The following is an 18,182-nucleotide window of genomic DNA, read 5'->3' on the forward strand; positions in this document are numbered from 1 at the left end:
TATTTGCCTTTCTTTCTAGGGGTTTTTGTTTGGAATTAGGTCCTGAAGATCCTAAAGACTGGTTACCCTCCCCCCCCTCAATTTTAGTTTAAAGCCCTCCTGATAAGCTGAGCCAGTCGTTTTCCGAAAACATTCTTCCCAGTCTTTGTGAGGTGCAACCCATCCCTTGCCAAAAGGGATGGGTTGCCAAACCCTTTAGCCAGTGGTTCACTTCTAGAATTGTTTGTTCTCGTGCCGGACGTTGTCCTTTCATTGGCAGTAGAGATGAAAAAAAATACTTGTGTACCACAGTCTTTGACTTTCTTGCCTAGCTGCTCATAATCATTCAATATTGTTTTCTAGTCTTTTTGTGTGTGTGTGTGTCATTCGTCCCTACAGTAGTAGAAAGGGGTAGTAGTTTGTTGGTTTTATTATTTTGGTTAGCAACATCTAACCAAAGATGTTGCTCAGCAACATCTTTGATTTTAGCTCCAGGGAGAGCTAAACTGACTGTCTGGTCTTCAGACAGCAGGTTCTGTTCCCTTGAAAATTGAATCTCCTATCACCAACACTCGCCTTTTTTTTCCTAGGGAGGTTTGGGGAGGTTTGGGTTGTTTTTCTATCTATCACAGTAGCATTTGACAGTGCTACTTTTTTAGGGGCATTTGATGGTACTTCTTTCAGCCTCTGAAGGACCTCTGGGGGTGTGTGTGGGGAGGCCGTTTTCACCTTCCCTATACTCCTAGAGAGGCTCTGGAGACAGGTGAGAGAGAAAAAAGACGGAGCTGATCTCATGTGCCAACTGATATGGCTACGCGTGCCACAGATTCGCCATCATGGCTCTATACCATTGCAGGCAATAGCTGTCCAATCTCTTCTTAAAAATCTGCAATGCTGGAGCAACCACAACTTCTGAAGGCAAGCCGTTCCACTGATTGTTTTCACTGCCAGGAAAAATTTCCATAGTTATGAGTGGATCTCTCTATCTCTTTGATAAGTTTCCATCTATTACTTCTTGTCTTGCCCTCAGGTATTTTGGAGAATAGGTTGTCCCACAGAATAGGTTAAAAATCAATTGACTGGCTGTCAGTTATTGTGAACAATAATTGAGAAGGTGAACTTTCATATTTTTTGTAAGGCACCTCTCTATGCTCCTGTGAATCCTAGAGCCACCTACTGGCAGCTGGCTGAATTTTGGCAGCATTTTGAAAATATAATGTCACCTGTCTTCTAAGCAGGGCAGGGACCAGAGGTGGGTTTCAGCAGATTCTGACCAGTTCTGGAGAACCGGGAGCGGAAATTTTGAGTATTTCGGAGAACTGGTGGTAAAAATTCTGACTGGGCCCACCCCCATCTATTCTCTGCCTCCCGAGTCCCAGCTGATTGGGAGAAAATGGGGATTTTGCAGTAACCTTCCCCTCGATTGGGGAGGGAATGGACATTTTACAGTATCCTTCCCCTGCCATGCCCACCAAGCCATGCCCACCAAGCCATGCCACACCTACCAAGCCACACCCACAGAACTGGTAATAAAAATTTTTGAAACCCCCACTGGCAGGGACCTCTTGATAATGGAGCTGAGGGAGGGAAACCCTTAGTGTGGAGAAAAGGAAGACTATATCCTAGAATAAGGTGCAGTATAAAGCATATTGGAAGGTAAATTAATTATTGATTCCTCTCTGGAAATGAAATACTGTATCATACCACAAAACCTTCCATTCTTATTTTGTCTAATAACAATGTAGACAAATATAATTATTTGCTTCTTCTACTCAACTTCTGATCAATTGTTCAACTTTTCATATTTCTTAGGAATGGTGGTTCACTGGAAAAAAACCCATGGAAGATTTTTGGTTAAAGGCAGTTCCAGATTTCCCTGTATGGAATGTAAACATGACAGCCCAAGAGATGGGAGCTTTCTATAAAAACATGTACCTGCTGAAAGTGCCAGAACTGGATATAAGCAATCCATTACCAGAAAGTAGCATAGAAGAAGAATATTGAACTGATTGCAGGAAATCTCATCTGAAACAAATTTTGGTTTATTTGTTTTCTTGTACAAACTCCACCTTTTCCTGTGTTAAATCCAGAATGTAGCATCTGATATGTATGTTCAACTTTTAAAATTTCTTATTAAAAAACCCTTTTGTCTTTCAGCACTTTATTCTTTGTTAGCATTATAGTCGTCTTTCAGGTTACATATTCTTCCAAAGAAACTCTCAAGTTCAACAATGATTAACTCTTAAGATTTTTAAGTGATAGTGTACTTTGAAATGTTTGGACAATAATTACAAAAAGTGTACTTATTTGCATTCCACAATAAGTCCCTAGTGCAAACTTGTTGGTCCTTAAATGAACCAACTGAAAAATGATATTAAATATATATAAGCAACCATTGTAAAATTTTAAAGCAAAGTATAAACATCCTTGTAGTACTGGTAGTTAGTAATTAGAAAAGAAATGAAGGGGTAGGATGCACTATTGAGTGCTAGCTTTTACAATGATTTTATTACATTATATATTTTTGCATCTTGATTTTTATATCCTATTTTGCATGGTGTTTTTGCAATAATTAAACTATTTCAAAAACATAGTTATGGTTGGCAGCAGGTTTGGAAAATTAGTAGCCATTCTACAAAAGAGTTCTGCTTTCAGAGTAAGTCCAGGAAAACTAGAAAGAACGTTGCTTTGTATTTTCCTTCCCAAATTACATAACTAAAAGATATAAAATAGTTGCCAAACTTGAAATATGAGGGCAACTGCGTAATTTGCATATGGGGAAGTTTTATGAGAAAATATATTATTAAATCTCTACAGCCAAATCTTGAGATGTAAATAAAGTGCATTTAGGAACAGAAATAGCACACTTAAGGGAGAATACCAGATATAAACATTTATAAATTGTTATGTATTTGAACTTTAGGAGGGAAGTTTGGGCGGGAACTAGCACGTTGCTGATTGGCTGATGCCTCAGCCAAAATAGTATTTAAAGAGGGGTTTTTGCTGTTGGTCTTTTGCTAGGTCACAATAAACTAAAGAGCTGTTGTCACTTGTGTGGTCTCCTGCCTCGTCATTGCCCAAACTTAACATTGGCGACGAAGGTGGGATTCTGAGGCAACGAGACCAGGAAAAGAGCTGAAGGAGTACGGATTCGCAAAAACCCAGCCAGTATCGGAAGCGGTTACATAGCAATGTCGCCAGTGCCAGCAATACATCGCCAGCGCCATTTGACCCTGCCAAGGAGAAATGGGGGTCGTACATGGCTCGTTTCGAGTGTTTCCTCGAAGCGAACGAACTACAGGGAGTCTCGGACAATCGGAAGCATGCTTATTTCCTGAGTCACTGCGGACCAGAGGTCTTCAATACCGCCGAATCGTTATCGGAACCAACGCCGGTGCAGTCGGTACCATGGCAAACACTGCAAACGACACTGAAGACACACTACGCTTCGGTACCGTCGAAGTTTGTTCAGTGTTTCAAGCTAAGACAGAGAGTTCAGCGAGAGGGCGAATCGATAAGCGTGTACATGGCCGCGTTGAGGAAAGCCGCGAACCACTGTGAGTACCGGGACTTGGATGACTCATTACTGGAGCAACTCATTTGTGGGGTCCGGGACATTTGGTTACAGAGGCGGTTGCTGTCCAAAAGCAACCTAACCCTAGCCCTGGCCCTGGACGAGGCAAGGGCACACGAGATGTCCACCAAAGCGGCGGAGACCCTACAGAAACAGAACGTACCGAACACCGGCACGAAAGCAGCGCCGGTCCACAGCGAGGTCGTCGAGGCCGAATCTGGGGGCGAGGAAGAAGAAGAGGTCTTCCATACCGGGAGGTCAGAGAGAGGCGACCGGGACGAGTGCGTAAGCTGTGGAGGCCAACACCAACAACAAAATTGCAGATTCAAGGACGCAATTTGCCGGCGGTGCGAAAAGAAAGGGCACATCGCACAAGCCTGTCGAGCCCCACGACCGTCCCACCCAAAATTCAAACCGGCCAATCAGCAGAGTGCTGGACCGACGAAACAGCCAGGGATTGGCCCATCCAAAAGAGGCGCGGAATTGAACCAAAAAACTGTACGAGTGGGTCACGCATCAACGCGAATAGAAAAAAAGATATTCACACGAACGCACATCGAAGGAGTGCCATGTAAGATGGAGGTGGACACCGACTCGTCGATCACGATCATGTCCTGGGACACCGTCGCGAGGAACCTGCCAGATGTCGCGAAACGCCAACTGCAAACCCAAAAACTGAGAGTGCAAGACTACCAGGGAAACCGGATCCCTGTTCGAGGAGTCACGTCCATCAAAGTGAGATACGGGAATTTTAAGAAAACTCTACCGATCACCATCGTAGATGGAAACCTTCCAAGCTTGCTAGGCCTGGACTGGTTCAGAGCCCTAGGGATGGAAGTGACCGGGGTTCACAGCAACGGAGTCAACCTAAAAGATGAACTGCTGAAAGAGTTCGAGGACGTCTTCCAGGACTGCCTGGGCAAGTATGTGGGGACCCCTATTTCGTTTAATTTAGATCCCCAGGTGGCTCCCATTAGGTTAAAGGCTAGGCGGGTCCCCTTCACCCTTAAGCCCAAGATTGACTGGGAGTTAGACAAACTAGTAAACCAGGGCATACTAGTCCCCGTCGACCATGCCAAATGGGAGACACCGATTGTGACCCCAGTCAAATGGACGGATCAGTCCGGATTTGTGCTGACTACAAGGCAACGCTTAACAAAGCATTGCAAAAGAGCGCATACCCCGTTCCCATAGTGCAACATCTGTTACACTCATTGGGACAAGGGCAGGTCTTCGCCAAACTCGATTTGGCCCAAGCCTACCAACAATTACCCGTAGACAATGACACAGCCGAGGCGCAGACGATTGTAACGCATCGAGGCGCTTTCAAATGCACTTGACTCCAGTTTGGAGTCAGCGTAGCCCCAGGGTTGTTCCAAAATCTAATGGAACAGGGAATACCGGGGGTCGTGCCATATTTTGACGATGTACTAGTTTCAGCAGAGAACCTAGATGAGTTAGGGGTCAAACTACGGAAGGTCTTGGGCATTTTCAGGTCTGCTGGACTTAAGGTCAAGCTCAACAAATGCCAGATAAGAGTTGAATCCGTAGAATTCTTGGGTTACCAAATAGACAGAGAAGGCATCCACCCCACGGAGAGCAAAGTGCGAGCCATCAAAAAGGCTCCGGCTCCCAAAAACAAGGCTGAGTTACAGGCATTTTTAGGGCTTGTGAACTTCTACGTGGTTTTCTTGCGAAATAAAGCAACAGTAGCAGAGCCGCTGCACAAGCTATTGGCAAAAAAGGCTGTTTGGACGTGGGGCAAGGTTGAGGCTAGGGCATTCGAGGGCGTTAAGAACCTTTTGTCCAGTGATAGCCTGCTAATCCAATACAACAGGACATTACCACTAGTGCTAGTCTGCGATGCGTCACCCTACGGGGTAGGGGCTGTCCTTAGCCATAGGCTACCGAACGGATCGGAAGCCCCCATAGCATATTTTCCCCGCACGATGTCAGCAGCAGAAAGAAACTACAGCCAGTTAGACAGAGAGGCCCTGGCCATAGTTTCGGGAGTCAAAAAATTCCACGAATACCTATTTGGGCGCCATTTCGAAATAGTAACAGACCACAGACCGCTATTAGGACTCCTGGCAGGGGACCGTCCAACTCCGGTTGCTCTATCACCCAGAATGACCCGTTGGACTATTTTCCTGGCGGCATACTCGTACAAATTGTCCCACCGTCCAGGGTCACGCGGACGCTTTGAGTAGATGCCCGTTACCAGAGACGATCGAAGACCCGACCCCGGGGACACCCATCCTACTAATTGACTCTCTAGACTCCGGCCCAGTCACTTCTAAGGAAGTGACTAGGGCATCGTACAGAGACGTTATTATAAGGACTGTAATCGGTTGGGTACAGAGGGGATGGCCCGATGCACCGGGGGATCGTTTCAAAGACTTTACAAAAAAACGTTTGGAACTGTCGGTTCAAGGGAGTTGTCTGTTATGGGGGGATAGAGTGCTTATTCCGGAGAAACTGCGAGAAAACGTGTTGGAACTGTTACATGTGGGTCACCCGGGGATTGTGAGAATGAAAAGCCTTGCGAGGAGTTATGTGTGGTGGCCACAAATGGATAAAGACATTAGCGACAGGGTAGGAAAATGCCAGGCCTGCCAAGAGTCAAGGCCACTACCCCCGACAGCCCCCATAAGGGAGTGGGAGAAACCCCAGGGTCCTTGGTCCAGGATCCACATAGACTTTGCTGGGCCATTCCATGGACAAACCTTTTTAATCGTGGTAGACGCATTTTCAAAGTGGTTAGAAATCTTGCTTATGAAATCCAGAACAGCCGAAGCCGTAATTACAACATTGCGGCACCTTTTTGTAACACACGGGTTGCCAGACACCCTAGTGTCCGACAACGGCCCGCAATTCACGGCTACCCAATTTGAGGGGTACTTAGCAGAAGAGGGCATCTGTCATGTCCTCTCGGCGCCTTTCCATCCGGCGACGAACGGACTTGCAGAACGATTCGTTCGCAGTGCCAAGGAAGCGCTATCTAGAATAACCCCCGGTGATTGGCAAGCCAAAATCGATACCTTTCTAGCGGTACAACACAGAACCCCCTGTGTAGCCACAGGGCGCAGCCCATCCGAACTATTGATGGGTAGGAAACTCAGGTGTCCATTAGATAGATTAAACCCAACATACTCCCCTGACAGGTACCAAGGCATCCAGAAAAAAACCAGGGAAATGGCAACGGGTGATTCAGTGTGGGCACATAACTATAGTGAAGGCCCAGCATGGCTTAAAGGAACGATCACTGGAGTAACAGGTCCAAAATCATATATAGTGGACATGGGGGATGGCCGAGTATGGAGGCGCCACATAGATCAATTACGAAGAAGGGTACAAAATAAATCAGAAACTGCGCAACCAGACCCTAACTACCAAATATTTGAACCAACAGCTAACTCAGACCCGCGGCGATCGGAGGACTTATCTGAACTTGAAGAAGTCCAGCGACGCCAACCGGCTCCTCCAGAAGACTGCAGGGATGACTCTGCAAGTAATCCAGGGCCGGAGATCCCAGAGGAGGAGCTGGGAGGAACAAACAGTCCCTCCGACCAGCTCGACTCACTCCCAGGGAATGAATTGCACAGGTCAGAAAGAGTTAGGAGACGCCCTGTCTACCTGCGTGACTACGTGGAGAAATAACATGCAAATTCCATGCAAAAAGTGGCTCAATGCATTCTGGGAGGGGAAGAGTGTTATGTATTTGAACTTTAGGAGGGAAGTTTGGGCGGGAACTAGCACGTTGCTGATTGGCTAATGCCTCAGCCAAAATAGTATTTAAAGAGGGTTTTTTGCTGTTGGTCTTTGGAACTTTTTTTTAAACATTTTTTTTTACTACTGGTTCAACAGCAGTAGCATTTTTTACTACCAGTTCGGGCAAACCGGCCTGAACCAATAGCATTTCACCCTGATCCTGAGGCTTGCCAAAAATTAGGAATTATCTGGTGGCTAAACACAGATTCCTAACACATTCCTATATGTATTAAATAAGGAACGATCTGGTTTTTATAGTATAATTGTATACTATAAAGTTTGTGTAAATGGATAATATGGAAGAAACTTTTAAGGGAAAAAAGTTGAATTTCATTTATTTAGCTTCACATGGTATCAATGGTATAAATTGGTGGCCCTTTTTGTTGATACCACTAAGGGGTTGATATCACTAAGGGGACAAACCCTGTTTTGAACCATGCCTATGAAAACTGCAGTTTTTGAAAATGATTCTGTGGTAAGGAATTCCATTCAGAAATAGTTTACAGAATTAGTATCTTAAGTTCTGATTTTATAAAACTGGATCAAAATGTGGCTTGAAACATCTGTTGGAAAGGCAACTGTGTAAAACAAGTTGTTTACTTTGTGGATGGTTCCTAAAAACAATTATTTTTAGGTTATATAATTAACATTTTCTTTGTTCAAACCTTGTGTTGAAAAGACAGAAATGATTTAATTTCTCTCTAATTTAAACTTTATTATCTGAAAATTAACTCATTTGAAACTCATTAACTGACACAATGGTGGTGGCAGTGGGTTCACAAGAGTGATTGTGGAGAAGTAGCTGGCCAAGGTCTTCTAATATGTGGCAAGTTTTCACCTGCCAGGGTGCTTAATCAGTGGAGGCCTTCCAGCAGCAGGAGGAAGGGAGTAGGCGAGGCTTCTTGGGAATGGGTGGGTAGGGGGATCCCTGTGCTGCTAGGCATAGCTGCTTGATGCCTCCCAGCCCACGGTCTATGTGCCTGGCAATTGCATCACTTCTATACTTATAAGCAGTGGTGGGATTCTACTGGTTCGCACCAGTTCGTAGAACCAGTTGTTAAGTAGTTAAGCAGTTCAGAGAATAGTTGTCAGAAGAAATCTCCTTTTGTTTTTTTCCACTTTACAGGGTTAATCCTGTAAGGAATTACAGCTTTCTGGTGATGTTTCCTAGCCTAATCTTTATTGCCCTGCTTACAGAAACTGCCTACAGAATAATTAACCCTTATTACATTCTTAGCAGTAGACTTACTGTCGCTTCTGGAGCTTCTCAGAGGATTTTTTTTTTCTTGACTTTCTTAAAGAGGAAGGGTTGTTTTAAGCTTTTTACACCGCTGTTAGGAGGAAATACTCCTCTGTTGGAGTTCTTCCAGCCTGGATGCAATGATCAGCACTTTGAAGAAATAGTTGAATAATGAAGCAGAAGCTTTTAATGACAAGGAGCCAAGATGAGTGACATTCAGCAAGGCTTATTGGCTAGCTAGAAAGATTGACATTCAAACATGAGTTTAATACCCTTTCTGACTTTTGATCTAAAACTGGTTCTTAGTGAAGTTTAATTCTGTGCTTGGTGATGTTTAATCCTGTGTTTAGTGATGAGATAATTTTCCCTATTCAGCTTTCTTTGGAAGGAAAAAAGTTAATCTCTGTTCCTGAAAAGAAGCAGCTTCGGAAAACTGACTAGTTCCTGTGTCTATTTGTTCTGGTAATTGGTGTAACAAGCAACAGATATTGTTTGCTTCTTTGCTTCATTCTGGAGAGCTTAAATGACCTCTCTGCTAAAGGGTTTCCTTTTATGAGCAAGAGTTGGCTGCTGATAGTTATTACTGCATTTTAATTATTTCAATTCCTCAAGGTACTCTGGCACCCTGCCTGATTTGTAACTGCAGTTATTTCTAATCTAATGATTGGTATTTGGGGCAGCTTTTTGCAAGCAAAGAAGCTTTTTGTATTTTTGTACAGGTAATCCTTGACTTACAACAGTTACAGTGGCACTGAAAAAAGTGACTTATGACCATTTTTCACACTTACGACCCTTGCAGCAAACTGTCATTAGGGCAAAGAAGCGATGTCACATGACCACCTGGTCACGCCCACCTGTTCACATGAAGCACTGCAGTTGTGAAATGAGTGTCATAGTTGTTAAGAATGCTGCAACGGGCATAAATGATGACTGGTCAAAAGTGTGAGGACCTGGCAGAAATCACTTTTTTCAGCAATCTGGGTAGTCTCTATGTGCATAGGGAATACTCAGGGGGCTGAAAAAGTTACTTTTGACTGGTCCTCACACTTTTGATCGGTCCTTGCCAGGGGTGAAATCTAAAAATTTTCCCTACCGGTTCTGTGGGTGTGGCTTAATTGGTGGGCATGGCTTGGTGGTCAGATGACTGGGTGGGCATGGCCAATAACAATAAATAATAAAAATAATAAACAAAGTATAAAAACAATAAGAGGTATCAAAAACCAACTTTCACACTTTACACACACACAACACAACACAACACAACACAACTGACTCACACACAATGTAAAAGCAGCTGCACTTCACACTTCACAGCCACAAAAAGCTCAAAAACCAACTTTCATACTTTACACACACACAACTCTCTCTCTCTCACACACACACACACACACACACAATGCCACATACAGCTTTGTGAGATTTTGTGTGTTTGTGTAGTTAGAGTGAAACGCTACAGAAACACACCAAATCTCAGAAAGCTGAACAAATATTTTATTTTATTATTTTATTTTATTTTATTGTGGACTTCAAATCCCAGAGTTCCTCAGCCACCAAAGCAGGAAGTCAAAGCAAGTTTTTTTTTTCTTCAGTAGCTGAAGAAAGCATGGCGTTGCCAGCCCGAAAGAGCAGTAATCATAGGTAAGTGAGGAGGGGGAATTGGCTGGGCATGGGTGGGGGCTCTTGTAAGTGGGGGCTGTTAAAAAGTGAGTTTAAAAGCCTGTGAGGATCAGGAAACTCCTCTGGGATCGCCAGAGGAGGCTTTTAAAACCTCAGGTTTATTTCTTGTTTTTTTTTCCCCTTCGGCTGAAGAGGGTTTTTTTCAAAAACTTTTAAAGGGTTTTGATGATCTCTGCTCAGCCCCGCGATCATTAGAGGTTTTTTTTTTTTTACTTTTAAAGGCATGTTTCGGCTGAAGAAAAACTTTTAAAAGTAAAAAAAAAAACCTCTGCTGATGGTGCGGCTCAGCAGAGACAGGGGGCGGGGCCAGGGATTTTTGCTACCGGTCCTCCGAACCAGCAGCTGCCATCGCTACCTAATCGGGAGAGCCGGTGCGAACCAGGAGCATTTCACCCCTGGTTCTCGCACTTACAACTGTCTTCACATTTTACGCTTTGTGTCCTATCTTGTAACCGTGGTGAAGATAAGCAGTTGTGAAATGAATGACACAAAGCAGTTGTGACATGAATTGTGACATGAGTATTAATACTGCAATGGGCATAAATGTGAGGATGGTCAAAAGTGTGAGGACCAGTCAGAAATGACTTTTTTCAGCCCTCTGAGTAGTCCCTATGCACATAGCCATGGCCAGTTGGTCACATGACTAGCTAGCCACGCCCACACAGTCATATGACCATCAAGCCACGGCCCAAAATAAGCCATGCCCACAGAACCGGTTGTTAAAAAATTTGAATCCCAACACTGCTTATAAAGATAGTTGCTAAGCAAATTTTGATCATGTGACTGCAGGGATGTTATAGCAGTTGGATTTGGCAGTTCAAATCTCACCAGGCTCAAGGCTGACTCTGCCTTCCATCCTTCCAAGGTTGGTAAAATGAGAACCCATATTGTTGGGGGCAATATGCTGACTCTGTAAACTGCTTAGAGAGGGCTGTAAAGCAATGTAAAGTGGTATATAAGTCTGCTCTAAGTGCTATTGCTATTCATCCCTTCATTCAAGCATAGTAGTAATTTTGAATGTTTGTTGAATGGATGATTGTAAATGGAGAACAACATCTATTGTTGTATATCAGAACTCCCATAAGAAGAAAACAGGAAGGACTTTACTATCTGTAAGCCTGTAGCATTTGTTTTTATGGATATAACGCAAAATACTCTTAAGAAGTATTTAAGAAGGAAATCTTGCCTCATTTCCAAGCTGGAAGTAAAATGCACAGGCAGGTGCTTGAACCAGAGGTAAGGGTTATTTCTGAGAGTACAACATGCAGTCAGCTGTCAGAGGTGTATTTGTTAAAGGATATATTTAATAAATTAGTCTAGCATGTATGTATGAATATTCAGAGTATCAACTTTGTGCAGCTAAATTCCCAAGAGCAACTATGCTGAGCAAGTGACTTGAACATCCTGTTGGACTGCTATGCTGCTCTTATAGCTTTCCCACATTCCAGAGGTTACAGAATTTTAAAACAGGAATTTTGATTCACATTCCAGGTATGCAAAGGATAATCATTAATCAACTATTTCTTCATATATATAGCTTGTCAAGGACACCTGACAATGCCAACACCACAAAATCTAATCAGATCCTGCCTCTGCCAAAATGGGAGGAGTAATTGCTTAATGATATCTTTGGGAAAATGCTTTCTCCTGTTGAGAGACTTTTTGAGAGACTGCAAGAACCGAAGAAGAGAATACATACATTCATTTCCCCTGCTGTTGACTGTTCATCTACAGCTTTTCCAGGTTTGTTGCAATTTGTTGAAATGAACCTGTTCCCATATGTTTGCTGTGTGTTGTGGCAGTGGGGATGGAAAAATAGGCTAGTCAGGACTGGAAAATAGAGACTTGGTCATGTTTCCTTCAGTCTAAAGGATTAGGCTTATTCAGGTAGCACAATCTGTTTCTTAAAGCTTCGTTTTTGGTCTAAACTAAAGTTGTAAAATAAATTTGAAAGAGAAACAGCAAAAGAGTTCAGGTTTCTTTTGTGTTAATTAATAATAGCAAATATGGCTGACAGAGTAAAGTTTGAGAGACCATCTTGGGATGACGAGGCAAGGCTGCTTATTTTATTCTGATTTCTTTGAAGAGAAGTTAAACTAGCAATTTTAAAGGAAGCTTTGTGGAAACATTTGTTGGCAAGGTTGCTCAGTTAGCCCTCCCTTCTCCTCCTCCATTATTTATTTTGGTTTAGAAAGTAAAAAAGGCAAAAAGCTTTCCCTTTAGTTCAGAACAATCCCTGCATTGCTTTTCTCTTCCCTTTTTTTTTCATTTTGATAATCCTATCCAAGACTAAAGGATCCTTCAAACTTGCTCCTGAGGAAATTGCTATTTTTCTCTTTCACACGTGCTAACAGGTGCATTGTTTGTTGCTCTTTCAGTCATTGAAAATTACTAGAAGAGGGAGAAACTAAACTATGTGGCATAAATTATATGTTAAAAACCCCTTTCAAAAAACATTTTGCCCACTTGATTGAAGTGAATCCTGATGTATTTCCATAAAACATTGATACTTTGCATAAGAAGTGAAAAAAGTAAACCCCACTTGCCCAAAATCATGAATCTGAAGAAAAAGAAATTAATTATTTTCTGGAAATATAGGTAAGATCTGGCAGCTTTTCAGTGATTAATTTTAATTAATCCATCAAGTAATTTGAAGTCCTTCTGACAGATCCTTGTGCTCCCCTTCTGTGGCTTTTTTGGGTGAGGTGGGTGGACTTAGCTGTGTCTGCACTGGAACCATATTTTTTTTTATGCTTTCTTTACTACTGATTTTTCTCATCTCTTCTTCTAAACAACTAAATACACACACATGTCCTCTGAATTTGATTTTGCCCTTTGAATCCATATCCCACAGAACCCTACTCTGTGGCCAAACAGCCATAGAAAGTATGAGTTCAGAGGGGAACTTCATAGATTAACTAGTGTTGGAAGAAATATCCATCTGGTTCAGTTCCAAGCCAGGAAAAAGGCACTGGAGACAAAATGGAGGCTGATTGGAAAGAGGATCCATTTATTGATGAAGCAGAAGCACATGGGTGGTTCTGGGCAGCTGACCACATGCAGTTGAGAATGAGGGTTATTTATACCTTCTCTTGGGCCTTGCCCTTGAGCTTCCTGTTCCTGTGCAAGAACATGTATTATTCTATTGTCTGTTGTAGGGGTCATAGTTAAGACTGTAGGTTGTCTGAGAAGTTTGGTTGAAGCCTGGAGGGTGATACAATGTGAGTTTGCAATGTGGTGAGCTCTGCAGCTGGATAATCCTATTATGTTCTGGAGGGTCATGTCTTAATCCCATCACCCTGGAGCTGAAGGTCTTTTGTTTTGTGGTTAGGCTGGGCCAGTCCTTCTTAAATGGGGACCAAGTATCTGTTGGGGGCAAGGAACTGGTTTCTGTCTTTAGAAACATGTTTCTCCTTTAGGAGAAATATTTTATCCTGCCTTTTTTTAATATATCTCAAAATATTTCATTCTTCTAGGAGAGGTGACTTCCCTCAGTAGCCTGACTGCCTGCTTACAGTAGGAATGCATTAAACCACCTTCAACAATTGGCCATCCAGTCCCTGTCTAAAATCAGAATGAAAATAGAGCTGGAAAGGAAATTGGAGGTTTTCTAGTCCAGTCCCCTGCTCAAATAGGAGACCTTTCCGACAAGTGACTGTCCAGTCTCTTCTTAAAAACCTCCAGTGATGAAGCACCCACAAGGTTTGAAGACAAGCTGTTCCATTGGTTAATTGTCCTCACTGTTAGGAAGTTTCTCCTCAATTCCAGGTTGCTTCTGTCCTTGATTAGTTTCCATCCATTGTTTCTTGTCCTGGCCTCTGGTGCTTTGGAAAATAAATTAACCCCCTCTTCTTTGTGGCAGCCTCTCAAATACTGGAATTGTGTTCCAGAAAACCCCCAACTCCAATTAAAAACGCTGAAGCAAGCATTTCTCAAAGTACTATTTATTAGAGTAGTCATCTGGGAAAACCCGAATAGAGTTCTGGGTTTTCCCTTAGTAAATCAAAAAAACCCAATACCATCCCCTCACTCATTAGTCGATCACATGCTCCAATCACCATTCATCCCATCTCAAGACAGCACTCCAACCACTCCTTCTCCAGATGCAGGATCAGCCTGACCTTGACCAAAAGGAAGAATGCTGTTTTTTCTAAGGACAATCCCTCTACTAAATCCACCCTCCTACTTTCCCACACATGAGAAGATGGCAGTGTGGAAGCTTTCAGCCTAATATGGCTTCCAAAGCTGATAGGCATCTCCACTGCAGAAAAAAAACACACCATTTATTTATTTTATTTATTTATTTGATTTTTATACCGCCCTTCTCCCGAAGGACTCAGGGCGGTGTACAGGCAGAATAAAACCAACAAAGAACAATATACAATATACAAAGTTAAAATATCAATTAAAAACTTATTAAATGAGCCTGAAAAATGAGCCTGAAAAATTTAAGAAATTTACTATAAAACCAAAAACCCCATTAAAATTGCTAAAAATTTGAGTTTAAAATTCCATTCAAGCCAGCCCCGCGCGAATAAAGAGATATGTTTTCAGTTCGCGACGGAATGTCCGAAGGTCAGATATCTGGCGTAAGCCCGGGGGGAGTTCGTTCCAGAGTGTGGGAGCCCCCACAGAGAAGGCCCGTCCCCTGGGGGCCGCCAGCCGACATTGTTTGGCGGACGGCACCCTGAGGAGTCCCTCTCTGTGAGAGCGTACGGGTCGGTGGGAGGCATGTGGTAGCAGTAGGCGGTCCCGTAAGTACCCAGGTCCTAAGCCATGGAGCGCCTAACACCTTAAAGTGCACCCGAGAGGCCACAGGTAGCCAGTGCAGCCTGCGCAGGAGAGGTGTTACATGGGAGCTGCGTGCAGCTCCCTCTATCACCCGCGCGGCTGCGTTCTGGACTAACTGAAGCCTCCGGACGCACTTCAAGGGGAGCCCCATGTAGAGAGCGTTACAATAATCCAAGCGAGAGGTAACGAGCGCGTGAGTGACCGTGCATAAGGCATCCCGATCAAGGAAGGGGCGCAACTGCCGAACCAGGCGAACCTGGTGGAAGGCCCTCCTGGAGACGGCCGTCAAATGATCTTCAAACGACAGCCGATCATCCAGGAGGACACCCAAGTTGCGCACCCTATCCTTTGGGGCCAATAACTCGCCCCCAACAGCCAGCCGCGGTTGCAGCTGGCTGAATCGGGATGCCGGCATCCACAGCCACTCCGTCTTGGAGGGATTAAGCTTGAGCCTGTTTCTCCCCATCCAGACCCGTACGGCCTCCAAACACCGGGACAGCACTTCAACAGCTTCATTGGGGTGGCCCGGGGTGGAAAAGTACAGCTGGGTGTCGTCAGCGTACTGCTGGTATCTCACCCCAAAGCCACTGATGATCTCACCCAGCGGCTTCATATAGATGTTGTACAGCAGGGGCGAGAGGATCGACCCCTGCGGGACCCCACAAGTGAGGCCCCTCGCGGTCGACCTCTGCCCCCCCGTCAACACCGTCTGCGACCGGTCGGAGAGATAGGAGGAGAACCACCGATATACGGTGCCTCCCACTCCCAATCCCTCCAACCGGCGCAGCAGGATACCATGGTCGATGGTATCAAAAGCCGCTGAGAGGTCTAACAGGACCAGAGCAGAGGAATAACCCCTGTCCCTGGCCCTCCAGAGATCATCCACCAATGAAAAATAACATAGACAAAACACAAAAGAAGGGGTTGTACATTAAGCCGCTTAACCCCGTCTCCCCATTCCAGGAGGATCCTTTGGTTTCTCAGGGAATTTATCATGAAATTGTTTTACTAGTCTATCAGCATTCACATCCCAACTTTCCATCCACATAGCTTCAGACAATGGGTACCCTTTCCAGTGTGCCAAATACTGTAACCGATTCCTATATAGTCTAGAGTCAAGGATCTTCTTAACTTCATAATGAGTCTCCCTTGTATTACCAAAGGAGGGGGGAAGCAGCTGGTAAGGGCCTTAAATTAGATCCTTTTGCTGGTTTCAATAAGCTACTGTGAAATACTGGTTGCACTTTCCCTAATAGGTGAGGGAAGCTAAGAACAGTCACTGAGTTAATCACTTTCACTATAGGAAAGGGACCTATGAATTTGGGTCCAAACATCTTGCTAGGTAACCTCAATCTTAGGTATTTGGTTAACAAATACACCTATTCGGAAATGTGGTTGGAGAGACTGGTGTTTGTCTGCTTGGACCTTTTTTGTTTTCTTCAGCTAAAGCCTTAGTATTTTCCCAACCCTTTTGTAATGAGGTTATCCATTCTGTTATGGACATGGAAGTGGGTTGCTCTCTAGGCAACTCAGGCATCGGCACAAAATCCATGCCCATAGTTATTTGAAAAGGAGTCAGCTCTGTACTGCTCTATATTGCATTATTATAAGCTACTTCTGTGAATGGTAATAACTCTGCCCAGTTTTCTTGTTGATAATTTACATAACATTTAATGTATTGTTCTACCATGGCATTCACTTTTTTAAGCGGATTCGTTAGTAGATGGGTGGAAAGCCAAGCTAAGCCCCTGGGATGACCCAATGGACTTCAGGAACTCCTTCCAGAAGTTAGCAGCAAATTGGACCCCTCAATCTGATATTATTATCCTTGGAACCCTATGTAGTCTGTGGATATGCTTGTTGTGTCTGTGCCTTCCGAGCCGGGCCCCCTGCCAGAAAGTGACTCGGAAAGTGAGGGGGAAGGGCCATCAGAACTTACCTCTGGAGCACCGGCTTCCCTGGCTCAGCTCCAGGAGCCAGAGGCAGGCCAGGTGGAGGAGATAAAGAGGCCTCCGTCCCCTGACTCTTCCCCCCCCAGGCCACGCCTCCAGACCCGGCTGATGGCAATCAAGCCTGGCTGGACCCTAGGTTTCGTAGACAGGAGAGGCAGGAACAACAGAAGCAGCAGGCCTAGGAAGTGGGGCAGGCCTAGGAAGTGCTGAGTCATGGAGCCACACCCCACAGGATATAAAAGCAGCAAGGGCTGCTATACCACTTCGTGGCGAGCAAATCAACTGCTTAGAGGAGAGAATTAGAACTGAAGTCCTGTTTGTTCCTGGTTTTCTGGCTGACTCATTGGCATCAAGAGAGATCACAGAGACACTTGGCATACGCTCGCTAGTTTGCTGCCAGAGCTGATAGTTGCTGGCTAATTAAGTCATCACTCGTGTCTCCCGGACTGAGGAGGGGGACAGAACATCACTTTACGAAAAGTTTTGCCAGCTTCTTGGCCAAGGGTAGTCCGTTACATGCAGTAAAGTGTGATTGTTTGGAGAATAAATCAATTACAGTCTAAATCACCTTATTTCCTCCACTTTCAGGGAGTTTGACGATAAAATCCATTGCAATCTCCTTCTAGGGTTTTGTGGATTTGGCCACAGTCTGGAGAAGCCCAGGGGGCTTCCTCGGTCTGGACTTCATGGTGGCATAGGTGGTGCAGATTCTAATATGTTGGTTTCTTCTATGTTGGTTTTCATTCTTGGCCACCAGAATTGTCTTCTAGTCAAATGGAGGGTTTTTAAAAATCCAAAGTGGCTCCCCAGTCAAGAATCATGACTACACTTTAGCACCAGGAGTCACATGCCTCTGGGCACATAAATCTTGCTCCCCTTCCAAGCCAACCCCTCCCTTAAGGTTAAGTCCGTCTGGTTTTCCTCAAACCAGGCATCGTTTGTGAGTGCTGCTTTTAGCTCTGCTGTCAACATGTCTTCCGGGAGGTCAGACCCATGGTGCGTTTGTGCTGTAGTATGTGTTTGGGTTGCTGGTTGGGTTTCAAAGATCATGGAATGTACTACCTCTTCCCATCAGCTGTCAAAATGGGGCTTCCTGGACAAAGCATCAGCTAATACCCCCCCCCACCCTGGAGTCCATTTCAGGTTGAAGTTAAAGTGATTAAAATACTGAGCCCAGTGAACTTGTTTGGGGGAAAGC

The 18,182-nt window shown here is 44.3% G+C and overlaps 2 protein-coding genes across 2 annotated transcripts in view; both read left to right on the forward strand.

Annotated features, from left to right (window-relative positions):
• ADCY10 (adenylate cyclase 10) overlaps positions 1-2,983 on the forward strand; it is a 192,720-nt gene extending 189,737 nt beyond the window's left edge. The window contains exon 35 of the mRNA XM_058176628.1: positions 1,792-2,983. Within this exon, the coding sequence (XP_058032611.1) occupies positions 1,792-1,983 (192 nt within the window). The 3' untranslated portion in view covers positions 1,984-2,983. The remainder of the gene's footprint in view (positions 1-1,791) is intronic.
• A 4,013-nt stretch (positions 2,984-6,996) lies between these two features.
• The window catches only part of LOC131196009 (flavin-containing monooxygenase 5-like), a 75,239-nt gene continuing 64,053 nt past the window's right edge, over positions 6,997-18,182 (forward strand). Inside the window, exons 1-2 of the mRNA XM_058178378.1 lie at positions 6,997-7,158; positions 11,779-11,984. Coding sequence (XP_058034361.1) covers positions 7,053-7,158; positions 11,779-11,984 — 312 coding nt within the window. The 5' untranslated portion in view covers positions 6,997-7,052. The remainder of the gene's footprint in view (positions 7,159-11,778; positions 11,985-18,182) is intronic.

This window comes from Ahaetulla prasina, chromosome 3, assembly GCF_028640845.1.
Source record: "Ahaetulla prasina isolate Xishuangbanna chromosome 3, ASM2864084v1, whole genome shotgun sequence".
Classification (NCBI taxonomy): Eukaryota; Metazoa; Chordata; class Lepidosauria; order Squamata; family Colubridae; genus Ahaetulla; species Ahaetulla prasina.